The sequence below is a fragment of the Pinus tabuliformis genome, chromosome 1_1, assembly GCF_031772625.1.
Source record: "Pinus tabuliformis cultivar Carrire ecotype Pingquan chromosome 1_1, CPIR1, whole genome shotgun sequence".
Lineage (NCBI taxonomy): Eukaryota > Viridiplantae > Streptophyta > Pinopsida > Pinales > Pinaceae > Pinus > Pinus tabuliformis.
Window position 1 is genome coordinate 657,694,411 of NC_142297.1, and position 15,883 is coordinate 657,710,293.

At 39.4% G+C, this 15,883-nt stretch overlaps 1 protein-coding gene across 2 annotated transcripts in view; it reads right to left on the reverse strand.

Moving 5' to 3' along the window:
• Window positions 1-4,360: 4,360 nt before the first annotated feature.
• Window positions 4,361-15,883, reverse strand: part of LOC149215107 (E3 ubiquitin-protein ligase DIS1-like) — a 64,966-nt gene continuing 53,443 nt past the window's right edge. For both annotated transcript variants that reach the window (XM_089392520.1, XM_089392521.1), the window contains exons 2-3: window positions 5,213-5,599; window positions 4,361-5,105 (exon numbers count right to left, since the gene is read on the reverse strand). In XM_089392520.1, the coding sequence (XP_089248646.1) occupies window positions 4,785-5,105; window positions 5,213-5,599 (708 nt within the window). In that variant the 3' untranslated portion in view covers window positions 4,361-4,784. The remainder of the gene's footprint in view (window positions 5,106-5,212; window positions 5,600-15,883) is intronic.

A 15,883-nucleotide genomic window follows, 5' to 3' on the forward strand; every position in this document is an offset into this window, starting at 1 on the left:
GTGAATCACAGTGAGCTAACATGTATTTCACATGGACCAATGAAGAATAATCACAATTACCTTGTATAGGGCATACTTTTGGATACAAAATTTGTTTGAGGAAAATATCTTGCCACTAGAAAGTTCTCAACCTATAGAATGTAATGAGGACCTCCAAAACATATGTTCTCAAGATTAGTGACCTCAAAATATTGTTTTAATTTTTTGAACCGGTAGTTTTGATCCAATAGAGTGGTACTAATAATCTAACCTAAAGCACCACATATAGGTTTGAAATTTTGTCTTCCTCATTCCAAAGTATAAATTGAGCAATATAAAAACTATGTTGATCCATTTTGGAGCAGTGTTTGCCCATTCACTCTTGTTTTTTCTAGGGGTAACATTACCTTCCCTTCATTGGGTTGTCCAACATTGTGGCCTTTTCTCCTATTACAATTTTCCCATGGTCGAGACAAGTGACCTTTCCTTCCATAACTTGTTTAGCCTTGTTGCATGCTCCCCCTTGTTCCATTTATGGGTAAGTTTCCCCACCTTCACCAATTTGTCCAACATTGCCATCTATTTTCTCCAACTCATCCTTGCTTTGATTCAAGGCAAGGTCAATTTGCCTTGGTTCATCTAGCTTTGTCACTCTTTTCAATTCTTCACCCTTGCTCTTCTTAAGACAATCTTTTCTCTTGCCTCCTTTCTCTATACTTCCCTCAAGGTGGTTCTCATTTGTCTTTCTTGCCTTCCTTGGGGCAAGCTACTAACCTTGTGTTCAAGTTGTTGTTTGTCTCACAATTATATGTGAGCCCCCTTGGCAGCTTCAATAGTGCCTTAACAAGCTTTCACATGGCAACATCGACACTTAGTTAAGTGTAGGGATCATGCTTCTCACCTTATTCTCTTTTATTCTCACATTCACTATTATAGTCTAGTTGTTGTTGGCTTGATCATGTGATAATTAGATCTGTTTTACTTGTTCCCTCTCTTAGCATGTCGTGCTTGTCATGCATGGATGTTTGCTACATTTCTTCTCTTTTATGCATTTCTTACTAGCATAACCCCATATAAAGCACATTTGTAGTTCTCTTTACATTGATATTGGACCATGTTGGGTTTCCATGATAATTATCAAGTAGGGTAGCCTTATCACATGGTGAATTCCTCAAGTCAAGACATGTGTTCATGCCACCTTAATGGGTACCCTCATGTTTTCTCGTGCATCTTTGCTCTACCGACTTTTGTCACTTTATCTTTTTCTTTTCCTTCAATTAATTCCTTGCCCTTTGATCTTCAACATGGAAACTCCTTGCTCTTGCATTTTATGAATTGCAACTCCTATCATGGGGGGAAACACAATGTATAGTTTTTGCACTTTGTATTGAACATAAACTTATTTCATTTCATATTTATGTGTGGGGCATTTAACAATGCATTGGCCATGCATGGCATGCCCAAGGATGACATTAAGGTCCTCCTATCCATCCTAATGATGGATCAAGGGTGTTACATCCCTTCACTTAGTCTAAATGTATGATTGTGTTTCTCCATTCGATATTTACTGCCATGGTAGGGTCCTCTTTCATCTTTGCCTTCCTTGGTCTCATGTTTGGCTATAGTAAGAGCTTTGGCCAACCCATTCGAGTCCCTCCACTAATTAAGATCTTGCTTAGGCCTCATGCACTAGTTGGAGTTTTGGCTAGTTGAGGAGCCTCCCTTGGGCCCTTAGATGTCCCTAATTCATTAGGGCAAAGTTCTTAAGATGCTTATGTCATCTAATTTCCCCCATCTTTAGTGGCCTTGGCACATGTCTCAACCATGATTGTTTTAAGCCTACCATGCTTGTTTACAATCCTTCATGCTTTCTTCTAGTATTGAGCATGGGATTTTCAAAAAATACTCGCAATTTAGCTTTGACGTTTACAATACACTAGGTTAGAACTTGTACTTCGATATTTCTTCAAAAATTACATGCCCAATGGTTGGAAACAACCCTTGAGCATCCCCAAAATCTATTTATCACATTTTCCCTCATTGTAATGGTCTATGATTTCTTTCTCTCATGGTCAAAACTCTCTCAAATTGAACACTCGCCTTTTAATCTCCTTCCACCTTTCACACACTTTAACTTGTTGGGATTCATTATCACCATCAGCACTCCACCTATTTGGACCTTGTTACAATGGGTGCTTCCCTCTCCATTTGGATGAGGTTTTCCTTTGTTGCTTTGGTTGATTCAAATGAGGAGCATGGCTTAATCTCTTATTTACATTTGATCATCCATTCTCTCCTCCTCAAAGGAAACTTTATCGCAAGCCCATGTGCGAAGAGGTAACCTTCTCACCCAGGGACACACAAGACATTTGCACTTGCATTTACAATATTTATCTTTAGTTGTATCCTCAACTTATTTGTTTCTCTCATTCCATTTCATTTAAATATAAGATATCATAGTTTATTTCCACATGAAAAGGATTGTTACATAAGGATAAATAGTAGGTTCTAACCCTCTTTGATGTTTACTGTTCATCTATTTTCCTCGAGCCCTTGTAACTTGTTGCGGAGCTAGTTTAGAATACAATCGTTTAACTCAAAACCTTGCTAAAGGTTTTCACCCACCTACAAAAGTAATAAATCCTAGGCCCCTTTCCAACTTTCTCACACGTCAGGGTAAATATGTTAATCAACCTTAATGCATATTGTTTGTATACTTTTATTGCACTGAGAACGTTAGATAGATGACACTAAAGGAAAGGGGAGAGTTGACCCTAGTTAGTTTCTTTTCCTTTGCTAATTTGCAGATTTTGTTCTAAATTAACCTAATCTACTCACACATATAAACCCTAAAACAATAATATGCAATTGTGGATAATAAAAATCCCTTAATTTAGTGATCTACCTCTTCTCCCATTTTGGTTTTCTTTACTTCTCCCAAAAAAATTGAACATTGTGTTTTATCAAAACTATTAATAAAATAAAAATATACAATGTAACTAGGTAGTTCTCCTATAAAACTGGCAAGTATTGTGGTTATAAAACTGGGAAGTATTGTGGTTAGTTATACAAATATCTCAATTGATGGAAGTTAACCAATAAAAATTATTCAAAGTGGTTTGTGTTTTGTAAAAAGAACCGCATCATATAACAAAGAGTCCCTTAACTTGAGGAGTGTCAAAATAAGAGGACACACTCAATCTTGATTTAGGTTTGAGTTTTAAGAGAAAAATAGCAATTGCTTAAGAGAGATGAAGATTTAAACATTAAGAAAATAATTTTTAAGGTTTTGAAAGAAGAGTGAATTAACTTAATGATATAAATTTATATCATATAAATCATGTTTGTAAAGCATAGAATTAAAAAAACAATAAATAATGTAGAAGTTAAGTGGTTAACCCGACATTACTATATAAAAATTATAAAAATTATGTAATTTTATGAATATGATACAACTTTTAAAAAATCACATAAAAGTTAAGTGATTAAACCAACATACTCTTCATTTCATTTTGCAAGAATTGAACCAGATGGAAAGAATAATAGTGGTTCCTCTCATCCACCTCAGATAAAACCCATTGACACTTGATTTTATAACTTGCTCATTGAGTTCCAGCATATTTCTGAGGAATACATTCTATTTATAGTGAGTAATTATTACATTCTTAAGGAGCCATGCATGTTGAAGGAAAGCTGGCAATTCCTTCTTAAGGAGCCATGCATGTTGAAGGAAAGCCGGCAATTCCTTCCCAGGAAAGCGAGTAGTTTTTCTGTTCCATCATACTGATTTGGTGTTAAAATGAACTTGACTTGTCAAGTATACTCTTTTGAACATCCCGAAATTTTCATGTTTGTTTCCTAACATGTGGGTTTGAAAAAAAAACTTGAACATTGCAATGCTTTTCGACTCTGGAATAAAAAAATTCACACATTAATGTTTCAATGCATACATTTTTAGTCCATTAGTGCCCTGACCGCACTTGGTCATGGATAAGCCGTTTTTACAAACACACTTGATGCAATAAGCAAATGCACCTTCCCCGGCTAACAAGCTTTTACCTCGGAAGCCTGACTACAACCTGTGGCAGGCACCTCAATTTCATATAATTAACTTAAACTCAATTCGTTTTGCATATATATTTCGTCAATATTCATTTCACTCCCTCCCAGACATGCAACAAGACTGCTATGAAAATTTAGTATCAATGACGACAATCTACTCTGATTTTAACCAGAAAGTGCAATGCAAAAACTCTCACCGCGCATAAAAGTTTCAGGAGTTTGACTTCAAGAAAATACAGATAAGGGGTATTGAGTAAAACATTATGACTGAGAGGGTTTGTGACCAAATGGAAGATAACCTGCATTAATTTCCTTCCACTAAAACGAACTTGCTTCAAACCTTATTATCAAAACCTTTGAGTCCGGATTCTTAATTCCTACACAACCACTACCACCCAAATCCTCTCCCGCTCGTGGTATTGTTGGCAGTGGTAAACAACAACAAATATTCTCTCCATGATTACGATCAGACAATCCATAAATAAAGGGCATTCAATTCAATTCAAGTACATTCTTTAGCAATTAGGAGAATGTCTTTACATGAGAAAATGGCATACACCTGCGCCGTGGTCAACCTATACACTTTCTAGATATGATTTTTCTCTCTCGTTGTTCTGGCAATGACAGCTTGCTACTGAAAGGATCTGAACCTTTACAATATTAATCAGCAGCAAAGGAGAAGATAAATAACAGGAGATATGACTTACTTTTCCTAGTCCATAGATCTTTGAAAAGTCCATATATTATTGTTCCTTCAATATGTGTCCTGTCAATCTAAGATTCAATTCATTTATGTCACCACCTGAGAAAAAGAGTGCCACATCTCTTTGTATAATTAGTCCGTCACTACTGTCATGAACTTTCCTGTGACAATCTCTGATGCTTCGAGGAACCCCATGCCAAATCAGTTTCCGACCATTGCCTCCAGTCTCGAGGCAATAGCTAAAGTTTTTAGCTTCATTATCATCTCCCATGAAAATCAGAAAAGCTATATATACAGGGGCCATGTCTAATAGAAACGCTTCAAAATGTAGACAAAAGAATTGCCCAAAACAATTGATTACCTGCAAATGAAACAGTATGATGAACAATGAGTACAATTCTGAGTGTATAATACAAAGAATAAAAACAACGAAAAGACATTATGCTCAAACTATATGAAAGAACTCACAGTTGGCATCCAAATAGCATTCTCAACCTCGAGTGGATTTGACTTTACATATCGATGATCAAAGGTGCAACTATTATGCAAATAAACTTTGTGATCATCTCTTAAATGAGCCACCAAAAAGGGAATATCTCCAACTAGCTTGCATTCGGAGCCAGCATAGGGGCAGTTGTATGGCCTAAAATTGCACTGAGCTTCATGTCTTAATTCACTGTAGTAAGGATACATATCCTCACAACCATAGCTTTGATACATGCAAGTAAGTTCTTGAGATGATGTCTCCGTTTCAGGAGCTAAGCACCTAAAATTTCCAAGGTTGCATCTGCAGGACGGACACCAGTTGCTTAACCTGGATTTACATCCAGAACATACTGTACGAGTATTTGGGCACTGCATAAACATTTAGGAGAAAGCCTGGGTCAGACAAACAAATTCTCATGAGAAAATTTACTAAACTGATAAAACTTTTCCATCACTCATCTCCGAATGGGAACAAGCTTGCAAGGATTAAATGAAGAAAATACAAAGTAAATCCATAAATCTTCTTACAAACAATAATATGCAATTGGAAGGGCTTCAACAAAGGCAATATCAAAAATGTCCTTTCCAGAAAAGGAAGATATAAAAACAGTTGAGAATATAAGCTGTATAATCCAATGTTCCACCAAGACTCCGGTGCGGGGAGACGCGGGTGCGGGGAGACGCACAGGGGGGACGTGTGGGAGTACCCTCAAATTTTAGGGAAATTTCGGGGGTGCGGGGAGTCGTCGAGGTGTATATATATATATATATATATATATATATAAAATTCAAGTTCATATTCATTGTTCACTATTCAATAATGAAAGCATAAAAATATTAAATAGACAATTGAAATTTGAATCATTGATCGATCCTCATCATTCATTTTGATACATACATCATTCATATGACATACTCAAGTGACAAGTCTCATTATTGAATTAATTATTATTCATACATACCATGAGATTCAGAAAACAAAAATAAAAATCAATAATAAAATATTCAAATACATTGATCGATATCATTCATCATTCAATGGTTCATCATTCTACAATCTACATTGATTTAAAAACTAAATTCATCATTCATCATTCTAGAATCTAAATTGAAAGCAAAACATACTAGTATATTTTCAAAGTTTGAACACTAAATCTATATAACTCAAAGTTTCAAAGTTCAAACTCAAAAATAGTTAAGAGTGAAATGGAAATGACTTTGGGTTGAAATGAAATGAGCTTTTAACTTTAAGATTTAGGCTTTTAAGTTTTAGTTATTTAGTTTTAATTTTAATTTTTTTTTTAGACTTTTAAGTTTTAGTTATTTAGTTAAAAAAAAAAAATTTAATGGTTTTGATTTTTGAATTTTTTATTTTGAATTTTGAATTTTTAAGTCTTATTAGACAAATTTAAAGGGGGACGCCCAGGCGCACCCTTTTTGGGGAGTCTAGACTCCCACACTGAAGGGGGACGCCCAGAAGCACCCTTTTTGGGGAGTCTTGGGGAGTCTAGACTCCCACACTGGGGAAACGCACCCCCTTGCGTCTCCCCAAGACTCCCCAAAAAGGGTGCGTGGGGAAACGCACCCCCAAGAGACTCCCCGTCCCGGGTGCGTGGGGTGCGAGGGGTGCGCGCACCCGACCCTGGGGGACGCGTCCCCGTGGAACACTGGTATAATCTTTGCAAAAGTATGAGCTTCCATAATCAGTAATAGACAAAATACAGCGTCAAATAATTTATTTTTTGGGAAGCAGCATGTCCTCGTCATTTTTAAAAAGGCCAACTAAAATTCTATGACATATATGGATTCAAACAATCTTACTTTCCACACCAAGACCCATGTAACTTAGAGATGCTATTTAGTTCATGATGTAGTACACCACAAGAATGAATTTGTAGTATGACTTCTTCACCTAGAGCATTGAATATTTGCTCTTATTTACATTACTGTGTAATAGCAGCACTGTATCTAACATGAGATACTGGACAAAAGCAGATTAAAGTCAACAGCAACATAACTAACCACCATAGTTCAAGCTTTTAGAGATGAAGCCATTCAATCTCAGTTCATAGACTTTAGAAGCATAACAAGGAGAAATTTCAACATCCACACATTATTCATCCTAATGGTCATCACTGGCAACATTGAATACCTCAGTCAACACATGTGTCCTCTTATAAATCTTAGAGCTTAATGGCTAATGCCCATAATGGGCAAAGTGATCCGGGTGGATATTGGTGGCCACCTGCCAAATCCACTTGGACCCCCACCATTGTTTCTCTCAGATTTTTCAGTTTCCTTAATTGTAGCACAACTTACTATTTTTAGCAGTTTTTCGGGTCCTGAACTTCCAGAGCCGTTTTGAGGCCCTAAACGACGTTTTTTGGGAAAATTGGGAGCAACATGTGTCCATGGACCGATGTTGTTCTTCCCAAAGTTGTAGTTCTCTGATTGATCTTTCTAACAAGATATTGTGCGCGTCAAACAGGGATCATATGCCAAAGTTACGACCCCGAGAAGTTGATGTACCAATTTACCCAAACGGGGCCCACAGTTTGGCGTTTCATCTTCTAAGGTTAGATTTTTGGATGTTTAGGGTTTTCCATTGCTTTTCAACAATAAATAGGCCTTCGAGCCTCATTGTAACACAGTTCAGAGGCATGTAACCACCACATCTCTTCTCAGAGATAAGCTACCATCGCCCTAGCTGGTTTATTTCCATCTCTGTTTGTAAGAATATTTCAGTATTTTACATTAATGAAATGAAGTACATTTCCGCTACATCTCTGTGTTTATGGTTATCTCTATAATTTGTTGCGTTCCTGTTTAAACCCGGATTAGTGGTGTCAGAGCGGTCTGCTTTTCTTCTCTGGCATGTGCCCAACGAGGTCGGGATATAAGGAGTTAGGGATTATACTGGTCAAACCTTTGCAAGACTAACCCCGCAAATCCCGACGACCTCCCATGGCGGATGAAAAGAAAGACGAGGGAGCAGGAGATCCTATCAAAATCTTGCTCGAAGAAGCCCTCGAGCGACAAAGGAACGCGATGACGAACATTTTTTCCCAGATCCTTCAGCAGCTACCCAAAGGCGACGCATCGGCTTCCAGCAGCTCCTTTGGAACCGCCACGCCCTTTAAGGTACAAGTTAATTTGGAAATCCCCATCTTCGAGGGTCAAATAGACGCACATGTCACAGATAAATGGTTAAATCTGCTAGAGGGTTATTTTTTTGTTCATGATTTTTTAAGTCGGGAAAAGATTATTTTCACTCTTCTCAAAGCAGCCCCCCACGTCAAGGACTGGCAGGAAACCTACTGCGAGCTGAAGGATGAAAGTACAAGCTCACTATTTTCAACTGCACCCATTTGGGATTCATTCCGGGATGCCATCAAGGAACAATACTACCCTGTCGGAAGCTATGAGGATCAATACATAAAGTGGACCACATTGCGGCAAGGAAGGGACCAAGACGTGCCAGAGTTTACCAATATTTTCCATACCCTTCGCACAAAGTTGGGTATCAAAGATTCGGAGCAGCATTTGGTACTCAAATACCGCGGCTGCATGCACAAGTACATCCAGGAAGAAATAGAATTCCTGAACATCCCCTCGCTCGGCACGGCATATCGATATGCCGTCAAGGTCGAGCAAAAGTTTAAACAAAAGAAGCGAGACTTTGGATCTGCGAATTCGAAGCAAGGGAAAGGTGCCCCCAAACCACAGAACAAAGGACAAAGCCAAGGCGGGACGGCCCAAGACAACCCGCCAAAGCTGCAAGCAAAGAACAACGCCGTGAAGCTGAAAAAGGACACAGGAAAGTGGTGTGAGTTCCATAAGAGCTCCACTCACAACACAAGTGAGTGTCGGGCCAAGCAATCACTGGTGGCCGAGCTAAAGGTTTCAGAATCAGATGCATGTTCCGACTCTGAGTCAGAACCCGACAAGGGGAATGACAAAGGGAAGCAGATTATCGATGCAGATCCCAACGCCACCATTGCCACCACGAAGATACAGAAGGAGGAACCCGAAGATCCAGAGGAGGAGGAGCGTCTCTTCCACTCCCAGATGTGGGTAAAGGGCTCCTCTCTATAGTTCATTGTCGACAGCGGAAGCCAAAAGAACCTCATTTCGGCAGAGATCCTGAAGCGGTTGGACTTACCAACCACAGCACATCCACAACCGTACACTATCTGGTGGCTTCACCAAGGACGAGATCTTCGCGTGAGCCAGCAGTGTCGCCTTCCATACAACATCAAGCCCTTCACGATGAGGTATTGTGTGACATTGCTCCCCTTGAACAGTTCCTGCTGAATATCAAGTATAAGAAGGGCAGCACCAATAATGTTGCAGATTGCCTCAGTCGACCACCGATCATGGCGTTAACCACCGTGCTCAACTCTTGTGGGCACGAGACTTCTGATTGGCCACTTCTCTACAAAAGCGACTCAGAATTCAGCCACAGATACCAGGCACTCTTGGATGGTTGGCATGTTTCAGATTTTCACCTCCAGGATGCCCTGGTATGCCACCTGGGTCACCTTTGTGTTCCTTCAAGCGAGCGTGCCAAGATGATTTGGGAAGCACACTACAGTCGGGCTGCTAGGCATTTCGGGGTCAAGAAAACGGTGGCAGTACTGCAAAAGTATTTCTATTGGCCGAATCTTCGACAGGATGTCGGGAAGTACATCAGATCATGCACTGCCTGCGCCATTGCCAAACCGACCATCAAGAAGCAAGGCCTCTATACCCCGTTGCCTACCCCTAGTCAACCTTGGGAATCCATCTCCATAGATTACATGTCAGGCCTTCCTTCCACTAAGCATGGAAACAAATGTGTTTTTGTGGTCGTCAACAGGTTCTCGAAGATGGCCATTATGGCGGCCTGCAAGAAGAATATCACAACAGAAGCCACTGCTAAACTCTTCTTTGAACGAGTGTGGGTGCACTTTGGGATTCCACAGTCTATCATCTCAAATCGGGACAGTCAGTTCCTTAGTACATTTTGGTCCAGTCTTTGGTCGATGTTGGACACCAAACTCACTAAGTCCACAGCATTCCATCCTCAAACTGATGGTCAGACAGAGGTTGTCAACAGGATGATTGTACACATTGTGCGCATGTACAACTCAAAGCATCCACGCACATGGGATGAGAGCCTCCCCTATGTTCAGCGCAGCTACAACCGAGCTCTTCACAGCTCGACTGGCCACAACCCTTTTTAGGTGGGCTTGGGATTCTAGCCACTATGTCCCATTGATGTGGCCATGCCATTTGCAGCTACTCATACAGATTCGACTCATGTCCAGTCCGAAACAGATAAGGCAACCAGCTTCATTGAGCACATCCAACATATTCGCCAGCAGGTCCATGACATTCTGGAGAAATCAAATGCCAAGTACAAGCAGTGACATGATCAACATCGGGTGCCACACAAGTTTTAGGTGGGCGACAAAGTTTGGTTGCATTTGCAAAAGGAACGCCTTACTGGAGCCTATCGGAAACTGAGACCACTCCGATATGGTCCTTACACCATTACCAAGGCTGTGGGAGACAATGCATTTGAGCTCAGCATTCCCCCATTCCTTGGCCTGCACCCAGTGTTCAATGTGGACCGCCTTCGGCCATACTTTCCACCATTACTAGACACATCCGACATTGCAGAACAGCTCACACCCATAGAATTAAATCCAGATTGCATTGAACAAGCTGCAACTGATCGGATCATGGACACACAATTCAAGCATACTCGCCAACAGAATATCCAACTGTATCGAGTTGTCAAAGCAGGCCAACTCCTTCACCAGGGCAAGTGGCTCACCAGGGACCAAGTTCAGCAAAAGTTTCCTCATCTCATGGAGGAACTCAATGCAATGGGGACCATTGCTTCCTAAAGGGGGAGGAATGATCCAGGTGGATATTGGTGGCCACCTGCCAAATCCACTTGGACCCCCACAAGTGTTTCTCTCAGCTTTTCTAGTTTCCTTAATTGTAGCGCAACTTACTATTTTTAGCAGTTTTTCGGGTCCTGAACTTCCAGAGCCGTTTTGAGGCCCTAAACAACGTTTTTGGGAAAACTGGGAGCAACATGGGTCCATGGACCGATGTTGCTCTTCCCAAAGTTGTAGTTCTCGGATTGATCTTTCTAACAAGATATTGTGCGCGTCAAACGGAGATCATATGCCAAAGTTGTGACCCCGGGAAGTTGATGTACCAATTTAGCCAAACAGGGCCCACAGTTTGGTGTTTCATCTTCTAGGGTTAGGTTTTTGGATGTTTAGGGTTTTCCATTGTTTCTCAACAATAAATAGGCCTTCGAGCCTCATTGAACACAGTTCAAAGGCATGTAGCCGCCACATCTCTTCTCAGAGATAAGCTACCATCGCCCTAGCTGGTTTATTTCCATCTCTGTTTGTAAGCATATTTCAGTGTTTTACATTAATGAAATGAAATATTATTTCTGCTACATCTCTGTGTTTATGGTTATCTCTATAATTTGTTGCGTTCCTGTTTAAATCGGGATTACAAAGTGACAAGTTCGTAGCACAACCAGGCATCCTTTGTTTCACTGGAAGACCTTATTCGATTATTAATGTTATTGGATGAGGATCAGGCCTGAGTTAGTATAGAAGGCTTTCAAAGAATTTTGTTTTTGAAATTGCCTACATGCCTATTTTGGGATTGGTAGGACTGGATATTCCAAACTGTACAAAAGGTTGAATGGTTCTGATTGCAAGTAAGAGTTTGACGGAGATGCACATTGCAAAGGTGGTGATTTTTCTGCATATATGCTACATTTTTATCTTCAATAAGCAAGATGAAAGAACTATAATTGGGCATCATTAATTCAAGATTTACTGCATATCATTGCTAGGCATGATCAAAGACTAAATTAAACTCAAAGAATGGCATTCATCATTTGATTTTGGGCACTAACCCAATAGGCTACAGGATAGCATCGATGTTCTTCAGGATTCGACAATCATTATCCTCTATTCCTAAAGCGAGAATCTTCCTTGTGCTCAGAGAAAGCAATCAATTAGCAGATAAATTTACAGATAAGGTAGTTTTGGAGAAAAGTGATATCCAAGCCCTCACAATCTTGTTGCTCGCTCGGAAAACAAAATGGGTCAGATTCACACATATAACCCAATATGGTGGGAAATTAAAATGACTAGGAATAGGACAATTTTGCCAAAATATGATTCAAGTTATGGACCTAGAAATCCCCCAGCGAGCCGTCCAATCCCCAATTGTGTTTATGATCTACAAGGAAATGAAATGAGAAATCGCCCCACAAATAGCCCAACTGGACTGATAAATGAAATAAGCTACAATCACAGAAATAATCCAATCCAGGTAGCAAACAAAATCAGCTATAGCAGCAAAAGAAGCTCAATTCCTCTAGCAGGTTGTCCAATTCCACATCCTTTGTCTCCAAGTGAGTCAATGACAGAGCATATCCTTTCTCTAGCTAATTCTGGGGCTCCTATAGCTGAAGTAGCTTCTAAAGTGAACATTGCTCTCACATCCTGTGAGGAATTTCATCTTCACTGTGTCCGTTGTGGCAAGAATGGACATGAAACAAAGACATGTAGTATCCCATGGTAGAGAACCAGAGACAAGCAAGAAGAAAATGGTAAAGCTCCTAAATCCACTCAGTCTGTTATTGTTCATTGCAATACCACATAAATGAAGATTTATTCAAAACTCCACTTGCTCCTTGGAGAGATGCTTGGTTGCTTGACATTGGTACAACTTGTTGCTTAATTATTTTGGAAGTAAGCTATGTTGAAGTTTAGGAAAAATCCAATGTTATGAGTCGACACTCCAGCCATCATCACAGTACAACTTGTCACATGACTTTTCAGAGAGAACCCATTAAACAATTAAATGGCAATGTAGATGGTGCAGTAAACTACGTAGATTGATCCAGACACAAACCTATAGGAATTAGCACCATCAGGCTCAAATTGTCTGGATTCTCAGGCTTTCTTTTGTTGGATACCTAATCCTTGAGATTATGGTATTTTGTAAGTAGCGTTGTAAATATTAAATTAGGAATATGAAGAGATGAATGTCAAGAGTCATCGGAGGTCTTGGAAGATGAAACCAAGAGATATGTCCAAAATGTATTCATGTATGGCTCAATCCTCATAATTGATAGTGGTATGGCTTCATAACTATATTGATGGAATTGTTATGTATTTTGTATCCGTAAGCCTTGGTCCTTTCATATTTATCATTGGAAGTGCAATGTCTATATCCCTGCAGATAGTACACCTTCAAAATAAAAGATCTTCTCGCAGATAATGGTGACTATGAAAGCCATGTCTTTGAATTCTTATCTTCCTACACTGTCCGATAATATGAATGAGAATTGTTAGACAAAGTGTTTTTCCAATATAAATGAAGTTGGGTGGCCTTCTTATATTTTATTTGCTACTCTATACTTAGTGCTGGTTGAGTTTGGGATTTACTAGATGCACAGAGGTTTACTGACATAAATGTCTTTTGTTGAATGAATCTGAGTTGGTTGCATGGTCACCAACGGAAGATAACTGCTAAAAGCACAAATGTCCCTGAAATGAAGCATTGCAAAGCCAGAAATAGATCTTCATTGTGTCTGCTGTGGGAAGAATGGAAATGAAGTTAAAACTTGTAGGATCCTGTGGGAGATCTCACACAAGCAGAAACAAAGCAAAGGAAAATGTAAAATTCCTAAACCTGCTCAAGCTGTTATTGCTCATTGCAAGACAAGCATAAATGAAGATTTGTTCAAAACTTCATTTACTTCTTGGAGAGATGCTTGGTTACGTGTCAAGTTGTCACATGACATTCCAAAGATATTTCTTTGAAGGATTGAATGACAATGTTGAAGATGCATTAAATTTTGAAGATAGTTCCAGTCCTAAACCTATAGGAATTCGCACCATCGGGCTCAAATTGCCTGGATTCCCAGATTTTATTTTGCATAATGTTCTCTATCTTTCTGAATCGCAGAGGAACTTGTTGTCTCTTGTGCACATTACACAGCAAGGCCATCCCATTCACTTGTTCAATGGAAAAGTAGAAGTAAGGAGGTCTTCCAACAACATGGTTTTCATGACAGGATGGGAGGATGAGAAACTGTTGAAGCTGAAAGGGACATCTGCGCAGGCACGTAATTCTGCATGCCTTGCACACCATGATGAAGGTACGTTATCTTCTAATCTCTTGTGGCATGCTAAATTTGAGCACATCAATTATGATAGTCTTTGTGTGTTGAAGAGAAATGGTGTTTTTGGTTTTCCCACCATTCCAAGGAACTTGAAACAATGTGAAGCGTGTATCCTTGGAAAACACAGCAAGCAAACAGTTCATGATTCTACTTAGAGCATGTAGAAAGCTAGAGTTGATATACTCTGATTTGTGTGACCCCATGCTTGTTCCATTTGCATTTGGTAATAGATATATCATGACTTTTATTAATGACTACACCAAAATGTATTGGGTTCATTTGTTGAAAAAGAAATCTCAAGCAACTAATAATGGAAGGGAGTTGGAATGCTATCTTCACCAACATGGGGGTCAAGCATCAAAGCACTATGCTACACAATCCTTTGCAAGGAATGGTGTAGCAGAAAGAATGAACAAGACACTCCTGTTCATGGTATGTTCAATGTTATTTTTCAAGAATGTGAAGTTGATGTTTTGGGTTGATGCATGCATATATGTGAAAAATAACTATCTATCTCATACTCTTGGAACAAAATGTGGCATGGTTACATTCCTTCGACAAAGCATCTCAAGGTATTTGGTTCCACCTGCTATGCCTTAATTCCTAACGAGCAAATAAACACACTTGGTGCAAAGAGTTGAAAGTGCATCTTCTTGGGGTACTCAAGTACCACCAAGGCATATCATCTTTACAATGAGGTAAACAAAAAGTTCATTTTTTCCAGAGATGTGGTTTTTCTCGAATCCATTCAGAATGACAAGACTGTTGCATCGTCTATAAGTGTTTTTCTTTGATTTTGCTCTTGAGCAAGAGGGTGTTTCCCTTTACTTTTATGACCTTATATAGTAAAAGGACCTAGCTATGGGTCAACAAAAGTAGACAACATAAAGAAAACCCTCTCACATATAAACAAGCAGCATAGGACTAAGACACACAACTTGAAATGAAAAAAAATGTTACAATTCAAAGCATATATTAACATGATACAATATAAGAGTGAGCAGTATGCTCCAATATATCATTTTCATTTTTTGGAACAAATTGACAAGGGACAAGTTTGCTAACTAGATGTAGGCATTCCCAAGCAAATGATATCCCCACGTCGAGGTGATCATGTGACAAATAGTCCCAACATACAACATAGTAGCTTTCCCTAGCTAGCCTCTACCAAGTCAAGGTATCACAATGGACGTTAAAGGTTTCGTCAGTAATCCCAAGCTCCAACCAAATCAAGAGAAAACAGTTCTAGCACAAAAATAGTGCTTTATGGCTCCTACCTGGTGTTACAACTCATATTTGTATGAGGTTCCATCTTGTGATTTTCATCACATTGACAGAGACTACTTGTTGGTACTCCTGGAGCATTAGACCGACTAGAGGGATATATCTTCATGGAGCCCTTTTCTCTTCATAGCATTTTATAATTTGTTGGA